Below are 18,733 nucleotides of genomic sequence, written 5' to 3' on the forward strand. Positions count from 1 at the left end.
GGGGTCACTTGAGGCCACCACTGAGGCCTCAGGGATTCTGGGGCACTAGCCTGAGTGTTTTGCCCCAGGTCACCTTGGGCGCCTTCTAAAAGTCACCAAGAAGGCATCATGGTTACTAGCTTTCAAATGCCGGTACCGGCTAGTGCTCCGTGATCACCAAGGCTGCCTTGGGGTTACTAAACATGAAACTCCTGCTTGAAACTCCTTCCTGATGCCTTCTCCCTAGGAAGGCTTGTTATTACTCATACTGAAGCAGTTATCATTTAATATTTTTGTGCTTCCTAATGCAAGCCAGGAAGGTCTCTTTTTCTGCATATAGAGCTTACAACCAAACATTCGGAATGTGCAGCCATTCCACAATAAGGACTCTGAAATTGTGCAGATGCAATCATCCGTCTCCAGCTGTGCTGGGAGATGTTCCCCTAATGCAGGCTGGTACAGACAGGGAACTGTGGACCTTTCAGCTTCTAAATCTTTTATAAGGTCTATGTACCTGAGACCTGAATCATCACATTTCCACTTAGTGTAGATGTACTCTAACACAGTCTTGAAGAAAAGTGCCTGTGATTTTTTTCATTGGAAAAATGCAAGCCAATCATGTGCAGAAACCCAGCACTACCACCTGATGTAAATTTTTACCCATAGATCACAGAACAGGATTATTAGAAGTGATTCGCCATGTCCCATGTTTTCTTACATTGAAAAAACATCCATTTTGGTGCAAAGCAGGCCACTGCCAAAAACATGCAAAAACTGTATCTGTACCTGCACGAAGGATAATATGGCCATGTCTAAAAAAATTTCAATAAGAGATGTAAATTGTGCCCAGGAGAAGCAAAACTTTTTACTTGCTGGGACTAATTTTTAACTCTTACCAAAAGATTGCTCTTTCTGAAACTAAGGCCGCTATTTTAATGGCCAAAGAAAGACGTATCCAGGCAGGAATTAAGGTTATGACTCTCTGCATGGATGACTGCCAAGTCRTTCTCTCTGACGCTGCAATGGAGATATCCAGGATTTCCTCAGTGGCTAAGAACGGGTTTTTCCTCCTTCACCTTTCCATAGCAAGATCCTGAGTCTTGCACATGTGGCTCGAAAATGTGCTTCAGACAGATGGAATATATTAGATTAAAAGGTTTTGCAGTTGAGATTTCTGGTAGAGCACTGTGAAGAAGCCTGCACAATAACCCGGGGCCAGAGTTTTCAGCTTCCCTTTTTCATTTATATTAAGCATTTCTCATCATAAAGTACAGCTGGTGAAAGCATCTATTACTAAAGATATCTAGCACTTCTCAAGAACTGCTTATAACTTTGCTAAACTTGAACCATTTGGGCTGAAGTTTTCCATGGTAATATCTGCCTAAAAACTGGTATTTTGGGAGAGCTTCAACAACAGCAGAAATGGTCCAAAAGCCTAGACCAATGAAAAATATGTAGTGTAGCCAAGTCACAATTTCTGTGTCAGCTTAGCTGAGAAATTTTAGTGCTTTCATTCTTTCAAGTGTCAAGTTCAGCAAATAAGTCATTCAGGTATTGGGGACATACATTTGCCATTCCTATGAAACTAGTGAAATTTGGCCAACGATATTTCCACTATCTTTGGAAAATATCAGCTTGCAGATGCTCCATAGACATTTTTCAGTTTGTCAGCTAAATTGTCCAAACATTCCTGCTACGCTTGGGTGAGGGATACAGCAGGACCATTGCAAAGCACAGATGAGGAAAGTAATTTCAACATAAAATCAGTGTACTCACATGAAACAAGACCACATAGAGCAGCACAACCTGTGTGCTTCAGAAATTGTGTAATTATAACCTGGAACATCCATTTCACTGGGACTTTATCTTAACTATAATTTTCAGTATACTGCAAAGCTGAGAGATATAATAATAATAATAATAATAATAATAATAATAATGTCTTCTTGCTCTTCTGCAAGTGAAGGGAGGCTTCCCTGACTTCCACAAACTGAAACACAACTGAGTAACAGCTCAATATGTATACCTTCTGTTTCTTCCACATATGATTTTGTGCAAACTCAAATCATGATCATACCAGTAGCATAAAAAAGATTAGAAAAGCTATTGATAGTCTCATTTTGCCATATGGGGAAGCTACAGGAAGAATCTGTGTACTGCAAGAAGAACCTCTTTGTTAACCATCTGTTTAAAACTACTCCAGTCAAGTACTTTTAAAGACTTTTAGAGACATTCACCAAATCAAATTCATTTTCTGTGATAAAAGGCAGTGCTGTAGCAGTTCACTGGAGGCAAAAACACACAGTAAGAACTAAACCCCAGGACTCTATCTTTAGTATGCCCTCAATATTCCTATGCCAGGATTACTTTAAAATAATCCAAGCTTTTTCTACCTCTCCGCTCCCCGCCACCCCATTAATCCTGCCAGGACCAATTCTGCTAGACAAAACTGAAACAGATAGATATCACCTAAGTTTTAATGGCTCCAATGCATTTAGCCAAGAACTCAAGGAAACGGTAATGCAGACAGAAAGGGAAAAGACAGGAAATTAATCATGGAGCCCAAAGTATAGCTTCTCAACAGGACCCCTTCTGAAGCCTGGCAGTTGTTGATGCAGTCACTTTAATTTAATTTGTCTGTACAACTGACACAGGACACCGAACTCCACACTTGCGGGTAACACTTTTATTTTGTACTTTACAACTACTAGTGATTTTCTTCCAGCATTGGCAGAATTACAGAAAAGAACATTCTAAAATACTGCACAGCATCTTTAGACTGCTGAACCTATACTGATCTTCTGTTTCTTTATTCTTTCATACATTTAGAGTTTAAAATAGTACAGACATTGAAGCTAAGTCATACGGTTGCCAGCATATCTGAAAGAATGCTGCTACAGGCACTTAATAGTGATTTTATTGTTATAAGTTCAATTTGTAAGAATTTTTTATAGATACTAAACTGAAATGATTAGAGGCTTACAAATGCAAGTAACCTTAGGTCAAGATTTAACTTTTATTAAATGGCCTTGTTAGAAAGCATCATCTGTAATTGTTTTCTCCCTTTTATTTGCCCTGTCACTTATCTATGCATATTTATGATAACATATAGACACAAAATACATATCATTAGCTATAACATAATATCGAAAGAGCTGTTAATAATAAGTGGCACTAAGATTTCCCCAGAAATCTGTTTTTCTACTTTAAAACTTTTTTCAATTGCTTATAACTTGAGCTAAATTTAATCCTCTGGGCTGAATTCTTTATGTGGAATGTTTCCCTTATACTGAATTTATTTGGAGAAAAATAAGCCAAAGTGATCAGCTGTTTCTGAGAACAAAACTGAGCAAAGAAATACATTCTTTGCTTACATTTTAAAAAACCCAGCAATCTGCTGATAGGCTTCATTTCCTCTGTTTTGGTGACTGAGGTAAGGTCAGAAATATGTTCTGGTGAATCCTGTGACAACCCCATTAGACTCATCATATTATAAGTCTATGAAGAGGCTTCACACCAGAACTTCAAATCTGAACGGGTCCTGACGGCTATGCTGCACACAGAGCCACCTCACCCTGCAGGAGCTGACCTGCAGCTGCAGGGAGCGGTGGAGAGAGAGGAGAGAGACAGGAGCTGAGCCCTTCCTGGGCTCTCCCTTGCACGCTCCCTCCTGGACCGCACTGGAGGATAAAGATACACAATTAGCCGGGGAAAAACTCACAGGGAAACTGGGTGGTGGCAAAGAGGTGGGCCTGGAGACTGAGCAAAACCTGCCACCGACTGCACTGGAAAAATCAAGCCAAGTTGGGGGAACTGGGGTGCCAGCTTGGCAACACAAAGTTAATAATTTAATAACGGTACTCTGGGAGTGAAAGCTGAAAGCAAAAGCCGAGAGCTCCAAAAAACGCTGAGGTTCTTCTAGCTTGTGAATTAAGGCCCAAGCAGAAAAATCAGATCTCAAACTCTTCTCCCCCGCCCTGTATATGTTGCCAGAAAAAGAAAGAGTTGGCACGTGTCTTGCACTGAAACATGTTCAGCAAAATCTCCCATTACTTTATAATCTCTGTGGTTAAGGTATTCTGTCCAGGGAACAGTGTAATTTATTTTCTGAGCTACCTGGCTTACTAGTGAATAGAGAAGAAGCTGCTGAATAGAGGAATCATCTAAGACAGCAGAGCCATCAAATATGGAGCTCTCTTGCTCTGTGCTTTGACGTGTCTATTACCAGCCACTAGATGGATCGTTGGCCTGACAGTTCAACAGCTCTTGTTTTGAAATATTGACTAGTATGTCTTCATCTGCATTACCCTAAATGTTCAGACAGTGTCTTAAATGCTAATTCACATGTAAGTGATGACAGAAAAAAAAATCATTTTATTATCAAAGAGTAAACATACATTACACAGAAGCCTTTAAAAATCACCCACGACAACCCTCTGTTCGCTTTACGGATTTCAGCCGCAATGGCTCTGCTGCTCACACAAGCAAAAGAACCCTGGCAACTTAGTTCCCAAGGGTCTCTGAGACTACATTGGGTTTTTATAGATTTCAGACTTGGGGGGGAGGGGAGGGGTTATTAATAATTTCACACATTAATGTGCTGAACAAGGAAATGARCTCTATTCTGGTCACTTGATTTGAAAATCAGGGTCAATGACATGATATAAATGACCATATGGACAGATACAACCAGCCATATACCTGCCATTCTAGGTTACTGCATTGCACAGGAATGGATGTGGGGCAATTTCTCTCTCTCCTGTACAAGAAAGACTTATTTCTGATTTCTGTCTCCTGAATACACCACCATCCCCACCTCCTTGATCTCTTCTCACTTTCCCTTGTAACGTCTCATCAGTCTGCCACTAGAATACTGTTTGTATGCACATGCGCGTGCACACGCACACTCACACACTCCCTCAAACCAAAGATGTTGCACAGTAATAGGCAAACAAGACAAAAATGCTATTTCTTACATTTATTTTTGCATTGATTCCAGTTTTTCCACAAATCTCTTAACATGAGAGTTTTAACGTTAAGCATTTTCTTAAATGTTAAATTAGAGCCTCTATTCTTAAAATTAGGTAAGAACTCTCAGCCATAATGGATTTCCTTGCATTTTATGTCTTTAAGTCTGAAGCTGATTGTTCTTTAGAAAGGGCACAATAAAGCAGTAGAAGATTTAAAATATTTCAAAGAAAAATTATTTTGTTTAAATCATGTCTAACTTACCTGTAATCTTAGCCAACATTCAGTTAACCTGTCCAATCAATCATAGAGATAATATATCTACTAAAAGTGAGAAAAAAAGTGTTTGGAAAATGCAGACTCATCATTTATAACCCCCCACATTTTGCTTTATTCCATTGCCCCTTCAGCAGACATACCAATAAAACCTTTTTTTTTTTTTTTTTTTGGCAAAGTGTGACTCTAGGGCTGCAATGAGCAGACTCTTACATTAGCATAAAGCAAGCAACTTCCAGAATTGGACTTCTGAATTCCACCTGGTGAGTGAGGGACACTATACAATGCAAAAGGATTTAAAGGGTAAGTTTTTTCTCTCTTTCTAGATACAGGTAGCAAGTATAAAATACAATGTGCTGAGGAAAGACTGAACTGAGACACGACATAGTTACAACAATCTGCAACAGTTGAAAAGTCTGCAAATTTCCAACCACTCATATTCCTTATTCCTCTGGCTAAGGCTACCTTAGAGACTGTCCAAGAAACACAACACACATACCCAAATATAAGCTACCCACACAGACCGTCTTCTGTACTCTACCCTATGTTTCAACGAAGCTGTAGGATGATTGACAAGGAGTTCAGTTTCATAAAATATTCACAAAATGAAAAAAGGGCAATCCTTGAGGCGAGATATAATCTCACTTCATTAAATTCCTTAGTGAGACCACTCCACTGCTTTCTACTCACTGCTCCAGTGTGTTTAACTCAGAACACATTCCTTCACACATTTGTGCGATGGGGGAAAGACTAAAATATGAATGTTTTCCTTTTCTCTATTAGAAGTTATTAAATTAAAATAGCTTTTAGTATGCTGAGTGAGCTGCCAAGAATATCCTTTGAAAGACAAAGTTAAGTTTCAGCATTGGTGCAGGTAAATAACCATGTGAAAACTAATAGAATATTTCAGTTCAAACCCTTTCTAATTGTTCCTATGGTCTTGCTAAACAATATTTTCCTAGTCTTCTTCAAATAAAAGAAGGTTTAGAGGAATATCACTATCCCAAGGAATATACCAAGAGATTTTTCCCCACCCATCCATGCACCTGGCATTTAGCTGCAGTTCCAAGAGTCCCAGGCTCCTCTGAGTGCAGAAACCTTCAAAACTCTTGTTTAAATCCCTGATTCTCATCATGCTCACCAGAAGTTGTGCCTAATACAGCATGTCCCTTTTGCAGTCAGTGGCTGTGGTGTTGGGGGTTTTGGCTTTTGTTGCAACCAACTACTTTTCCAGAAGCCAAGCATCAAGAAAAATAGCTCCTAGGTTTAAGCAGACAAATCAAAACCAGCTAATAGATGCAGCAGCAGAGAAGTGAGACTTACTTCGCYCATGGGCAGAGAGGACTTGCACATTCTCTGTAGATTTAATGGGTCAGCCAAGCCATGCCGTGACAGCGCAAACCAGGTCAAGCTCAGCATACCCCTCTGGGACTGTCTTTGATCTCTGTATAACAAATCTGCTGACCCAGTCTTTGTAGCTAAACTGTGGAAAACAGCCTAGGAATAACAACTCATTTGGTCTTCCTCCCTACCAGAACCCCTACAGTGAAGGCGGTCATCAGACTCATGTTTTCAACTACATGGAGCTGAGGGAGGCAAAAGTGAAATATAAAATGCTTCCATAAATAACCTGCAAGAGAAATCTTTTCTCTGTGTAGAAATAGTCAATAATGTGAATTCCACTCAGGCACTAGAAATTTATCCTTTCCGAGGCTCTGCAGTGCATTCAGGAGTCAACACTGCCTACTAGCTGAACAGATGCTTAATCTTTATAGTACCACTATGATGAGGAAAATGCAAAATTTCAAGAAAACTGGACTGTTCACTGATACTCAACAGACAGGTACTAAAACTGAGAAATGGTTCAAGCAACCTCTTAGGCACTTTTTGATGCTTAGCTACTTTGTGTTTAAAAAATAGACTGAGAGTGGCAAACAGTTAAATCTTGCCCTGGATAGGCTGTACACTCTGACCTTGAAGTTTCAATTTTCTCAAATGATTAAACTTTCAGTGACAAGTGCAGCCAGTGTCCTTAGTGGGTTTTTAATTTATTTTGAAAGGTACAGGCCAGTACGTGAATGCTTACAGTATTATGTTATAAATCCTACCTCATGCTTCAGAGAAGAAGGGCTCCCAGCTCCCAGTCCTCCAGTGGCATATTGATGCAGCCAAGAGCTCGGTCTTTCAGCTACTGCAGGAATAACCTTTCTCCCCTGACATTTCCCAGTGTACTCTGTAATGACACTGTGATAAACATGCCAGCAGCTGAAAATGCACTGTGTACAGTTCCAAGTATTGCTAATCCTTGGGAAACGTATGGAAGGCAGCAGCAGTTGGTATCTGGGAGGAAAGAAGTCTAGTGCACCTTGTAAAGTTATTGCTATGAAAAACTTCACTCCACGTTATGACTTAAAATCTTCTTTTTAATTTGAAATTGTTTATAGTTTGTTTCAGCTCAAATTTTTACCTGTTCTAAATAGCATTAAGAAAACCTGCTCATATATATGCACATGCATTTGTATAAGTAAAGTACCTACCTTGCACATGGAAAACAACTATTGTTTCTCTCTCTCTCATCAGCATTTGATTGCTTAGGTGTTTCTAGACCAGTAATCATTTTTGGTGCTCTCCAAGGAGCACTGTCCAGTCTTGCTTGATGTGAGGTGCCCAAGGACTCATATACTCCTACAGAATTCTCCCTGCATCAAACAGAGTAGCAGGATGACCTCATCTGCATTGCAGGCTACCTTTCTCTTTGGACTTGGACAATTTTTGCCCTGATTGCAAACCAATCTGCCAGTGTAGACTCACAGGCAGTCTGTGAAGAATATCAACCCCACCAACCTTTTCCACAAAATTGCCACCCAGATGGTTAGTTCCCTACCTTGTACTCATACATTTGCCTAGCAAAAGTAGCTTACGATTGACCCTGTCGAATGGCATCATATTTTCCTCAAGCTGGAGGGCTTCATTTTCCCAATATGTAAAACTCTGGTGTACCCATATCTTCAGTGCAGCAGGCATTTCCCAGTCTCTGCAGCTCAAGAAGGTCAGAGTGACGATAGAGAACAGCAGCTAACATGATTAAGGAAATAAAGCAGCTACAAGGGGAGACCAGAAAGGTTGGGACTTCTCAATTTGGAGAAGAGTAGGCTAAGGAGAAATATAAGCATGGAAAATCATGAAGGCAGTGGATAAGGTGAATGTAGAACTTTTATTCACACAGTCACACAACACTAGAAGACGCTCTTTGAAATACATAAGGTTTTAGTTTCCTGTCTCCCTGTCTGTCTCTCTAAACAGAGTTTTGGACTGTGCTGCCCCAGGAAGCTGTGGAGGCAAATAGCACGCTCAAAAAAGGGATTAGATGAATTCATGGACAACAGCTCTAAAACAGATACTACAGGGAACAGGCAGGAATGTACACCCTAACATCCCTGATGCAATGACTGAGGACACTGAAGAAAATCAAAGGGAATGGCCTGCAGAGAGCAGCCTGGCGCCTGTGCTTTTCCTACACTACTGCTGGACACTAAAGCAGTGGGCTTGATGAACTATTGGTCCAACCCAGTAAAGCTTTTCTTTATGTTCTTACCATTTCTCCTGCTTGTCAAGGTCATTTAGCAATCTAATCCTGGTCCTTCAGTGCTCCTTATACTCCACCCCTGGTTGCAGTCATCTGCAAATTCAATGCGACTATTCTACTCCATTATAGTCACTGATGAAAATAAGGAATAGCACTGCATAAAGCACACACCTTGGAAGAACTTCTCTTGATGTATCATTCTGAATTGATGGGAAACCGTTAGAGCTACTCTTTGAACATTGTTTTCCATCAGTTTCCCTGCAAATCTTGCTATATATTTTTTACCTATGCCACATTTCCCTAGCACATTCATGAAAATTTCATGCGTGACAGTGTCAAATGTTGCACTTTAATAATATGAATTTGACCACTGCAGTTAATATTTAAATATGCCAGAGAAAATGATGAAAATCAACTGAAGAAAAAACTTACATGTTTAGAGTACAAACCAAACCACTGCCTTTATAGCACTGAATAAACCTTTCCAAATATTAGAAGGCATTGTCTCCATGAACAGAAAGAAGTGGAAAAAGATTTTAGAGCCATGCCTAAAATCAAGAGAGTCATCTGCTGCAATAAAGCCATCCAATATGGGGAGTAACTTGCAGGATTTAAATAGCAGCTCAAGGCTGTAYGCACAATAAACATTTCTACTATTAGCAAAGGAGAAACTGGCTGACAATCATACTGGCTTTCTACAGTTGACTAATGGGCAATTACTCATACCAGATGTATTTGGTAAGTACCACAGAGTGGCTTGTCTGGAGACTTCTTCATAGTTTCAGCACAGATTTTCCCATAGCCTTTTTAATCTTTATGCTTTACATATAAATTATTCTTATTACTAATAATTGCTTTTTCAGGGAAATCTTAGGGTTTAATTATAATCTACTGATGCCAGTATTAGTCCTTCCAGTAGCTGCAATAGGGCTGGGGTCTAATTTCTAACACTTATGCCTGATATATGCACAAACTACTTTTAAATGATGCATATTTGCATGAAAAGCAGTGAAGGACTCCCTGTCCTGACTGATCCCAGAGACCATCACAGCAAGGTAAGTATAAGAGCAGTAGTTTCAGCAAGAGAGAGACAAACAATAGGTCAATACTAAAAAAGCCATATTTGTAAAGATTTAATTTGTAAAGATTTTCCTCAGCCCACATGAAAAGGTTATATGTTCTCCAGTGTTTACATTCTGACAAATTAGCTGCTCCAGAATTGTGAAAGGGACATGAAAGCATACATAATAAAACCAAAACAGATGCTGTGATGCTAAGATACTTCAGTTCTTCCAGTAAACAATATTTTAAAAAATGGCTCTACATGAAAGTCTGATATAAAGTGGTGTACCACACAAAGCATGTTGTTCTCCCATATGCTGAACAACAGGGACATTATTCCCTTCTTTATCCACAACAACTCCTCCAGCTTGAGACTCTATCAAGAAGCTGTACTAAACAGGGACCGTACTCTTTGCCAGGATTTCCTGGTGGTAATTGATCCCATTCACGTTCTTCATTATTTTATCATGTCAGCACAGTGCATTTTTTTCCACTGCTTAACCACAGTTAACATATTTTCCACCGTGCTACAGTAGAAATAAAAGAACTTACGTTCTAAAAGCTGAATGGGCGGGTAAGACAGATAGGAATGAGACATTAGCACTTGACAGTCTTGGTTCTCACTTCCACAACGGAGTTGCAATTGTCAGGTGAAAAAGCTTTTTGTTTACAAATGTAGCTGCACACTTCCTAAGGGATAAAAACAAAGGTCTCCCACAACTCATTTGTGTCCTTATGGGCCAGTTACACTGTGACTAATAAAACCTGGGATCTGTGTGCTTTTCGAAAGGGGAAGAACAAACTGCTTTGGAGAGAATCAATCCATCACTCTATCTTCCAATTTCAAAAGAGTAACTTTGAAAAACACAAATGAATCGCAATTCATGCTCATACCATTTTAGCCATAAAAAGCTACCCATGCTATAGTCTGGGTGAAAGGAGAAGATGGCCTCTGCCCAGTTCCTACAGACACCATGCAGGCACCAAAAACACACTTGGAATTATTCAGCATTTACATACACATGACGTTCTACAGAGAGTACTAATAGGCAGCTTAAAATGTTTTACTGGGGGATAAATGAAATAGAGAGGCTCTCCTCCTCTTTCATTCCTGTGCTTGTTTTCTGAGTAAAGCAACTGAAATTAATTTTTTTCAGTGCATTTAGTACTCTAAAAATGCCTGGACGGGAAAACTGGGAACTTTTTTAGATTTTAAATACTGCATTTACTCAGGGTTTTTTTTTCCCCCTCTATTTTAGACCCTCAGTAACATCTACTAAATGAAAAGGAATGGGCAGTTAGCTGGAGGCATGTGGTATAATAATCTCAAAAAAATAAATTTTCTTTTATAAAAACAGCGTAAACAAACAAACAACCAAGCAACCTAGCAGACACCTGTTTCTAACATCCTTTCCCAACAGCCAGTAACTTTATATCCTTGATGAAAATGCAATTCAGAAATGACTGGTAAAAGAGTTTCCAGGAACAGAGGGTTACTTTCAGAAAAAGCTTCAAAAGAAAATTCTGACTTTTCCCAGAGAAGTTAGAAATGCAAAATGGTTATTGGAACTGATCTGCAATGAAGCTAATGACAGGGAAAAATTTTCACTCGAACAATTGCCATCATCTGTAAAATACTTAAAAGTCTTTTAGGAAAGCATGCATCACTATTTTGGAAAATATATTTTATGCACGTCTTGATTTGTGCGGGCACCACCATGTGACACATGCATACAAGTTAGAGGACTGTATATACCAGTTCCTATACTAGATAGTGCTTCAAGACGTAACCCTGGGCACCGCAGACCCACATAGTGCACAAGCTTGCCTACAAGCAGCTGCATTTATGCTTTTCAAAAAGCGTGACTTACTCTGCTAGCAATTCAGCTCTGTATTTGCCAAAGTCACAGATCACTGCAGCAAAGCAACCAATGGCCAGCTGAAACACTGAAATTAAAATCCTGGAAGGTTGCACTGTTACGATCCGCATGACAAAACAAACAAGAACTGAAAAACAAAGTGCTGGGCTGCGGTGCCTGTGAGGAAGGACTGCCGCTGCTTTCGACTGCCTGTACTAGGGCATTGCTTCCACCTGCAGTTCACAACTCCCAGGCCCATCGCACACAGGGGCCAAGGAGCAAATACAAAGAGGCCTCAGGCAATACCTCTGAGACACCAGCCCTGGAGAAGCAGCAAATGGCTCTTTTGCTGCTCTTTTGGAAGAATCCTGGAAGCTGGGCTGAAAAGAGCCTCACTGTACATAAATAGTGGGCTTTGCATACCACACTGGTAAGACCTGACACTGTGTTTAAAGGGGGAATTTGTCATACTGACAGAGTTATTAGTCATTTGCATCATACAGTAAAAATCTGACCTGCTCTTTTTTTCTGGCTTGACACATCTGACACCTCACTCTTGGAATCAGAAATTATGACAAAAAATTATCACAAAAGAAAGGGCAAATATCCAACATCAAAAGCAAATAACTGCTTGTAAAAATAATTCAACAAATAAATAAAAAGCTGCAGCTGCAATAATGTCAGTCGTGAAGGTTAACCTCAAACTATAGCATTCTGGTGGGCTTGCTCTGGTATTTGTTCAACCAGTATGCAGAGGCCTGGTGTTTCATACCATCATCTGTGACACTACACCACTGAGACATGATTCTCTACTTAAAAGCGTGTAATTTGCCCTGGTGTAACTCCACTGACTAGAAGGAAGCTAATTCTAAACTTATCCTGATACACAATGAGAAACAGGTTTTAAACCTCTAGCAAGCAAACTCATATGATTTATAATTGCAGCCTTTTTTCCAAATGAAATCTGAGAAAAAATTAGAAGAAGCTATCTATTATAACCAGCCATTTCTTTTCTGGGAATATGAGAAAGAGCTGAATGAACAAAGCCCAAGTTAATGCAAGCACTTATTTAGTGTAACTTTTAGACACATATTTCCTCACATCAATCATGGAAAACAGAATTTGAAAAGCATTGCCCAAAGAATAAAAACATATCTTTACTGTATATTTTATCTGTACTGTTACAATAGAGAAGAGTAGTAGCAGAGGAGAGAAGTAGCCTCCAAAACAAGCATGACATTCAGGTGCTGAGAATAAGCGCCGTGTAGATGTGTGCATATGAAGGCAAATCACATCCAGCTAGATTTTATGATGGGGCAAAACAGAAGCATTAAGCCTGAAATACTAAAATCTCAGTTACTGATACCTTTGCTAATATACACACCAGAGATCTAGACTGATTTGTTTGGGCATTAAGTAGAGCAACATTAAATTTACATCGATCCCCCTACAAAGGCCAAAAAACGTCTTGCTAGCTTCCAYAGTGTCTTCACTTTTCCAAATACTCACAATATGAAAGACTGCCAAAGAAAGAAGAAATGATAATGCGCATCCATGTATTGTGACAAGCCTTATGTCTTTACAATCATTTCCTGAAAGGGTAAGCAAATTTTATTGCAGAAAAAGTGAACAATGTTACCCTGCAAGTTGCACAAAGTGCTTCATTATCTGAAGATAAAGTCAACTACTGCAGTAAGTATCAGATGCAGAACAAACACAGCTTGAACTTCAGCACAAGATACTGGTATGCTACACAGTTACTGTTTAACAGAAGGCCACGAAAAGGAAAGAACAAATTCATTTCAATTAAAACTCTCTTGAAATTCTATCTAAATAATCCCTCTAAAAATAAAAATTTAAATAATTTATATAACACACACATTTGCTTTGTCACACAGACCAAATGAGTCTGTATGCTGGTCCACAAGCCTCATTCTTCAGACCTACTAACTTTTTCTGGGGGAAATGGCTTTAGGGAAGGTAAATGCAGCCCAAACAGCTGAACACCTCTCACTCTGCAAATGGCCCAGGACAGAGCAGTCAAGAGTGATTGCTCTTTGCCTACACTCCATAGGTTAGAAGAGGGAAAAGGGCAAAGGTGCGTGCCTGTTTTGCATGCACAGCCGGGCACCGAGCTGCCAAGAGTGGTTTCTGCTGCTCCAGCTGGGTGGCCTTCGTTCTCATGCAAGGATTTCTAAACAGCACTGTCAATGTCAGACCACCTGAATTTGAAACCTGCACAACAGATTTGGTTTTAATTCCTACCTGGTAAAAATAAATCTTTTCGCATTTCTGCTCTGGCTTCTTCGGAGAAACATCGCTTTTTCAACCACTCAGCTTCATATTCACTTGTGTGTTCATCTGGCCAGGTAATAGATATCTTGCAACATAAAAACAGAAGATAATTAAGAATGAAAAATTCAAAATGTCTTCATGTAAACCAACTAAAAAACCCTTAGAAATTATAGAAAATGAAATATTTAAATTATAGTATCACAGTTAAACCTTCCCTGTAGCATAACAGCAAACAATTAATAAAACCCAACCTGAACATCATCCAAATTTTGATATCTTTTATAAATGATCGTTTTCCCATGACCACATGACCCGATTTCCTATCTTGGGCAGGCTGCTTTCACTGTGGGAGTTCTGCTTAGCAGAAAGTGTGGCATCACAGAACCTGGCACCTAGCACTGAGGAGAGCACTTTATTACAACTCAGAGGAGAGCAATAATATTTTTACAAGCTATTTGTGTTTCGGAAAAAGGGCAAGAAAAGACATGCAAAAGAGAAATGCTAGGGGATAAATCCCTCTCCTAGTTTTGAAATGTTTTCCCCCTTTCAAATAAATAGAAAAACAATTTCTTTTTCAATTCCTGAAGAAAAGGGCAGAAAGCATATAGTTTTACTTGTCATGACCAAAAGAACTCAATGCAACCTGCCCAACTGAATTCTCAAGCCTGCTGCGTGGGTAYCGATTCTCATTTCACTTAGTTCTGATCATTTATATTATGGTAAAACACCAATATCAGTTTAGGATTAGTGCTGTGCTTACACCAGTGCCTGAGTACAAACRGAAGCAGAAAACCCCTCTAGCAACAAACTTAATAATACATTTGCCCATTCAAAGTATGAATTTACACAGTATAGACAGACAATCAACTCAGGAGCCCAGAATTCCTAAATAAGCATCCTTAGCCTCCAAGCAAGCCATGCTCTTGCACTAATCAGCCTGTGCAAACGCTCTGCAGCTGAACACCTCAGCTGCAAAAGGGTTGACTGCTGTGCCTTTAAAATGTTTTAAACCTCTTTAACTGTAAAATGATGGATGTGGGTTTGCATTATCAAGGGAGCCATGTACTGCTTTTAGATAAACTTATAAAATCTGAACAGTAAATCAGGTTTCCATACATGACAGGAAAGATTAAAATTTGTATAAAGGGAAGTTCCTGTCCTGTCTTGCCCAGTAACCTCCCCTCTTTCAAGAGCAGATGTTAAAATAGGTATATGTATGTATGTATACACACATATATACATATTAGGCCAGTTCCAAATACTGGATTCAACTTCAGTTTGAGTGCTTGCTCCAACAAGATTAAGTAGAAATCTTTTACAGATTGGAAGATGAAGCATCAGCTAATAAAATGATGTTTTCTTTACAAATTAAGATCATCTTCACTTTCCCATTTGCCTGATTCATGAGACATTTATTTCTAGAATATGGAGAAAAAGACATATATCAAAGTGAAATTAAAAGTGTGTGGAATGTCTGCTTTTTTTTCTTTTTATTATCTCCTGGTGATGAAGAAATGTACATCAGAATTAAAGAAGTGTAATTACATTCAAAAAAACAAAGACTGGGTTTCTGTGCCTAGTGCATGACTTTTATAAAGTGAAGTTTCATAAAAAGGTGAGAAGATCTGAATTCCTCAAATTACAATTACTCCTAAAAGGCAAATASGCAGTATGATTTATGGATCAAGGAGTTATGATTACAATATATCCTGTGATTGTCTCTAATTTACAGATTAACAAGTACCGTTAAACAAGTTTCACATAAAGCAAAATCAATTTTTATTAAATACCTTCTTTCTATCTGTCAAAGTGACATCCTTTACCACAATGTTAACATCTAGGTCCTCGAAAACCAATTTGCGCGCTTTGGCAGAGTGTAAGAAGCAGTCAGGGCACTGGCAGTTGTCTCTCAGCCAGACGCAAGGGAAACGGCTCTCACTTCCATCCTCCCAGTGAACACAGACAAAATGATTTTCCTCCAAAGCTTCCACCTTCTGTATTTTTGCTTTCATGTTGAGCGGCTGAGCTGTATGGCCCACTCGAGCGGTATGCTGGCAGCAATGCTGAGGGAGAGTGGCCCCTGGGACCGCACTCCTGCCCTTTGGTACTCGAAGCAGAGAGTGTGTACAGGCTTGTCGGACTTTGGCCCTTAACAGGACGCCAGCCACTGCCGTCCACATTTTGACTTTGATAAATTCCTCAGAGGAAGAAGGTTTTTGTGGAGTTCCTAAAACAGTGAAGAGCAGTTTATTACCAAAGAAACAGATACAACAGAAAGACAATTTTAAGATGATTCTACCCCTCTTCTCCCCATTTCTTCTTCTTATCTAAACCCTTAGAAATATTCATTATCTGTTGCTTACATTTTTTGAGGCAYAGAGGGTCTATTCAGACCAATATATTCAAAAGTTCATTCAAAAGTCCTGCAGATTAGCAGAGCTTCAATTTGACTCATCATCTTGGTGGTCTTTTATTTTGCAGTTAGTTCAAGACTTTTTGCATAAATGGTCTCATCAGAGACACCTCAAGCTGAGTTCCACAAATCAGAAGTCAGCAATACTACCAATCCTGTTTGAAAGCTACAGTTTCAAAATACACACACCTCAATTCCTGCAGTGGATACTATGGAAAAGAGATGACAGAATCCATTTCCCTGCAAGGAAAAGCTTTGTAAACATGAGTTCAGCTACAGGAACAGTTTGGTGAAAGCTCACTTCTCCTTACACAGATAGACTGCTTTCTATATACTATTGTACTTAAAGCTATCTGAAGTAACTGTATACTCTGCTGCAGAAAGATAATGCATTCCAACCTTAAATTGGAAGAGAAGTTCTGGTCTAATGCTTTTCTTATTTAGAAAAATACTTGGTCTCCCCTGAATCAATAAATCAATACATTTTTTTTTAATAGACTGTTTAACCATTTCAAAGTTTGCGTATTTATTTCTAATTTGAAAAGTGTATTTTTCTGTTGTATTTGTTTTCAAATCCAGGTGGCAAAATATTGATGTCCTGCTAGGACAGAAGTCTCCCTGTGCAGCCTTTGCACAGGGAGAACCTCATTCATGTCAGTATTTTGACTCACTACCTGCAGCAGTTTACTGAAGGTTTTTGATTTTTTTCCTTTGCCCTCTCCAAGAACTGCATGTTATAGGACCCCTGGGTCTCCTCTTAGTTTTATTTCATTTGATTGAACTGAGCAAAGCAGAATACTGATTTTTTCTTTCTTTTGTTTGGACACTGTCCCATCAGAAACCATAAATTAACAACATTTACTTACAATGCATCCAAGGAACAGCTACAGCTGTATGCATGCAGACTTTAATCCAAAAAAATGTGTTCATATCCAAATTGAGTATATTTCCTAATACACATATACATATTATTTCCAAAGCATTATTCAATACCACAATTGTCCTGCTAACTGTAAAAATATTAACGCCACAAGACTGGCTGCAGTTTCCTTCTGAGATTCCTTGGATGAAATTTTACTATGTATGACTGTGAAAACATGGTATGCTTTACAGTTTTTTTAATCACAGGATAATAGGATACTTGATCTAATCTCTCTGAAACAAGGCTATTCAGCAAGTACTGGAACACAATGAGGGTTTCCAATATTCTGAAACTTTAGAAGATCTGGTTTCCAAATAAAAAYGAAAAACAGTAATGAGACCATTTTAACATACTGTAAATTTGTGGTATGTCTGTACTTTTTCCAGGATAGTTCTATTCAAGGCAGTGRATTATTTGATGACACTGGGACAGATCCAAAAATGCACTTAAGCAACCAAAATATAGTTTAGATGAAACCGAGACAACTACAACGCAGGACTGCAAGCCACAAAACAACTGTCTAATCATTTAGGCAACTGAGAACCTGTTGACATTTGTGCTTCTGCCTGAAAAGTTATCTGAACCCCTAAAAAGCTAGTACTGCCCAAGTCCAAAGTCAGCACCATGCTGACAGAATCGAGTATCCTCACGCATCTCTCTTATCCAGTCCAGGTGTACACCAGAAAGCTTTGCAAGGCACAGCTGGGTAAGCACGACCAGAATATTCCTGACACCGGGACAATACTGAATTCAGCACAAAACATGGCACTCAAAGTTACTTTCATTTAAGAACCCAGCTAGAAAGTGTATGAGCAACCCAAATACCAGGATTCATTCATTTCATCTTTCAGTTTATACAGAATTCAAGGGCAGAACACTCTTCCCCCAAACCACTCACCCAGCTCCTTTGTGGATATGGATACATTTCTCTGTATGCTAAATATAAGTAGGTACTTGTTTACATATTTGTTTAAGACAAGACCATGAGAACCAGCTTTTGCTTTTGAAGTTTAAGGTCATCAGAAAGTTCTGGTCTACTGGAAAGGGCAGGGGTAATTCTGAGAATTTCATCATTTTGGCCGCATAGTACATCCATGCAAGTAGTTCATTATGTAGCTCACCGATAACGTAGTTCATATATCCACTAGGTAGTTCAGATACTGCTTTTGCTCACTGTTTTCTCTGGATGCTTCATGGGCAGAAAGGAAAATGGGGACCAGGCTCCCCCTGTGCCTCAACACTTTCTGATTTCTTTTTGACAATCTGTTTCCAGTGGTGACTAATTCAACAGCAAATCCTTTCACAAAGGTTGTTATTTTGAGCTGTGAAGGAAACTACCTCTCCTTCCATAYAGTCTTCCTTGCAATCTCACC

General features: G+C 39.2%; 1 protein-coding gene across 1 annotated transcript in view; it reads right to left on the reverse strand.

Annotated features, from left to right (window-relative positions):
* Positions 1-16,037, reverse strand: part of BBOX1 (gamma-butyrobetaine hydroxylase 1) — a 35,837-nt gene extending 19,800 nt beyond the window's left edge. Inside the window, exons 1-2 of the mRNA XM_026073116.1 lie at positions 15,816-16,037; positions 13,996-14,110 (exon numbers count right to left, since the gene is read on the reverse strand). Of these exons, the coding sequence (XP_025928901.1) occupies positions 13,996-14,110; positions 15,816-16,037 (337 nt within the window). The remainder of the gene's footprint in view (positions 1-13,995; positions 14,111-15,815) is intronic.
* Positions 16,038-18,733: the final 2,696 nt, after the last annotated feature.

The sequence above is a fragment of the Apteryx rowi genome, unplaced genomic scaffold (assembly GCF_003343035.1).
Source record: "Apteryx rowi isolate R43461 unplaced genomic scaffold, aptRow1 scaffold_360, whole genome shotgun sequence".
NCBI lineage: Eukaryota > Metazoa > Chordata > Aves > Apterygiformes > Apterygidae > Apteryx > Apteryx rowi.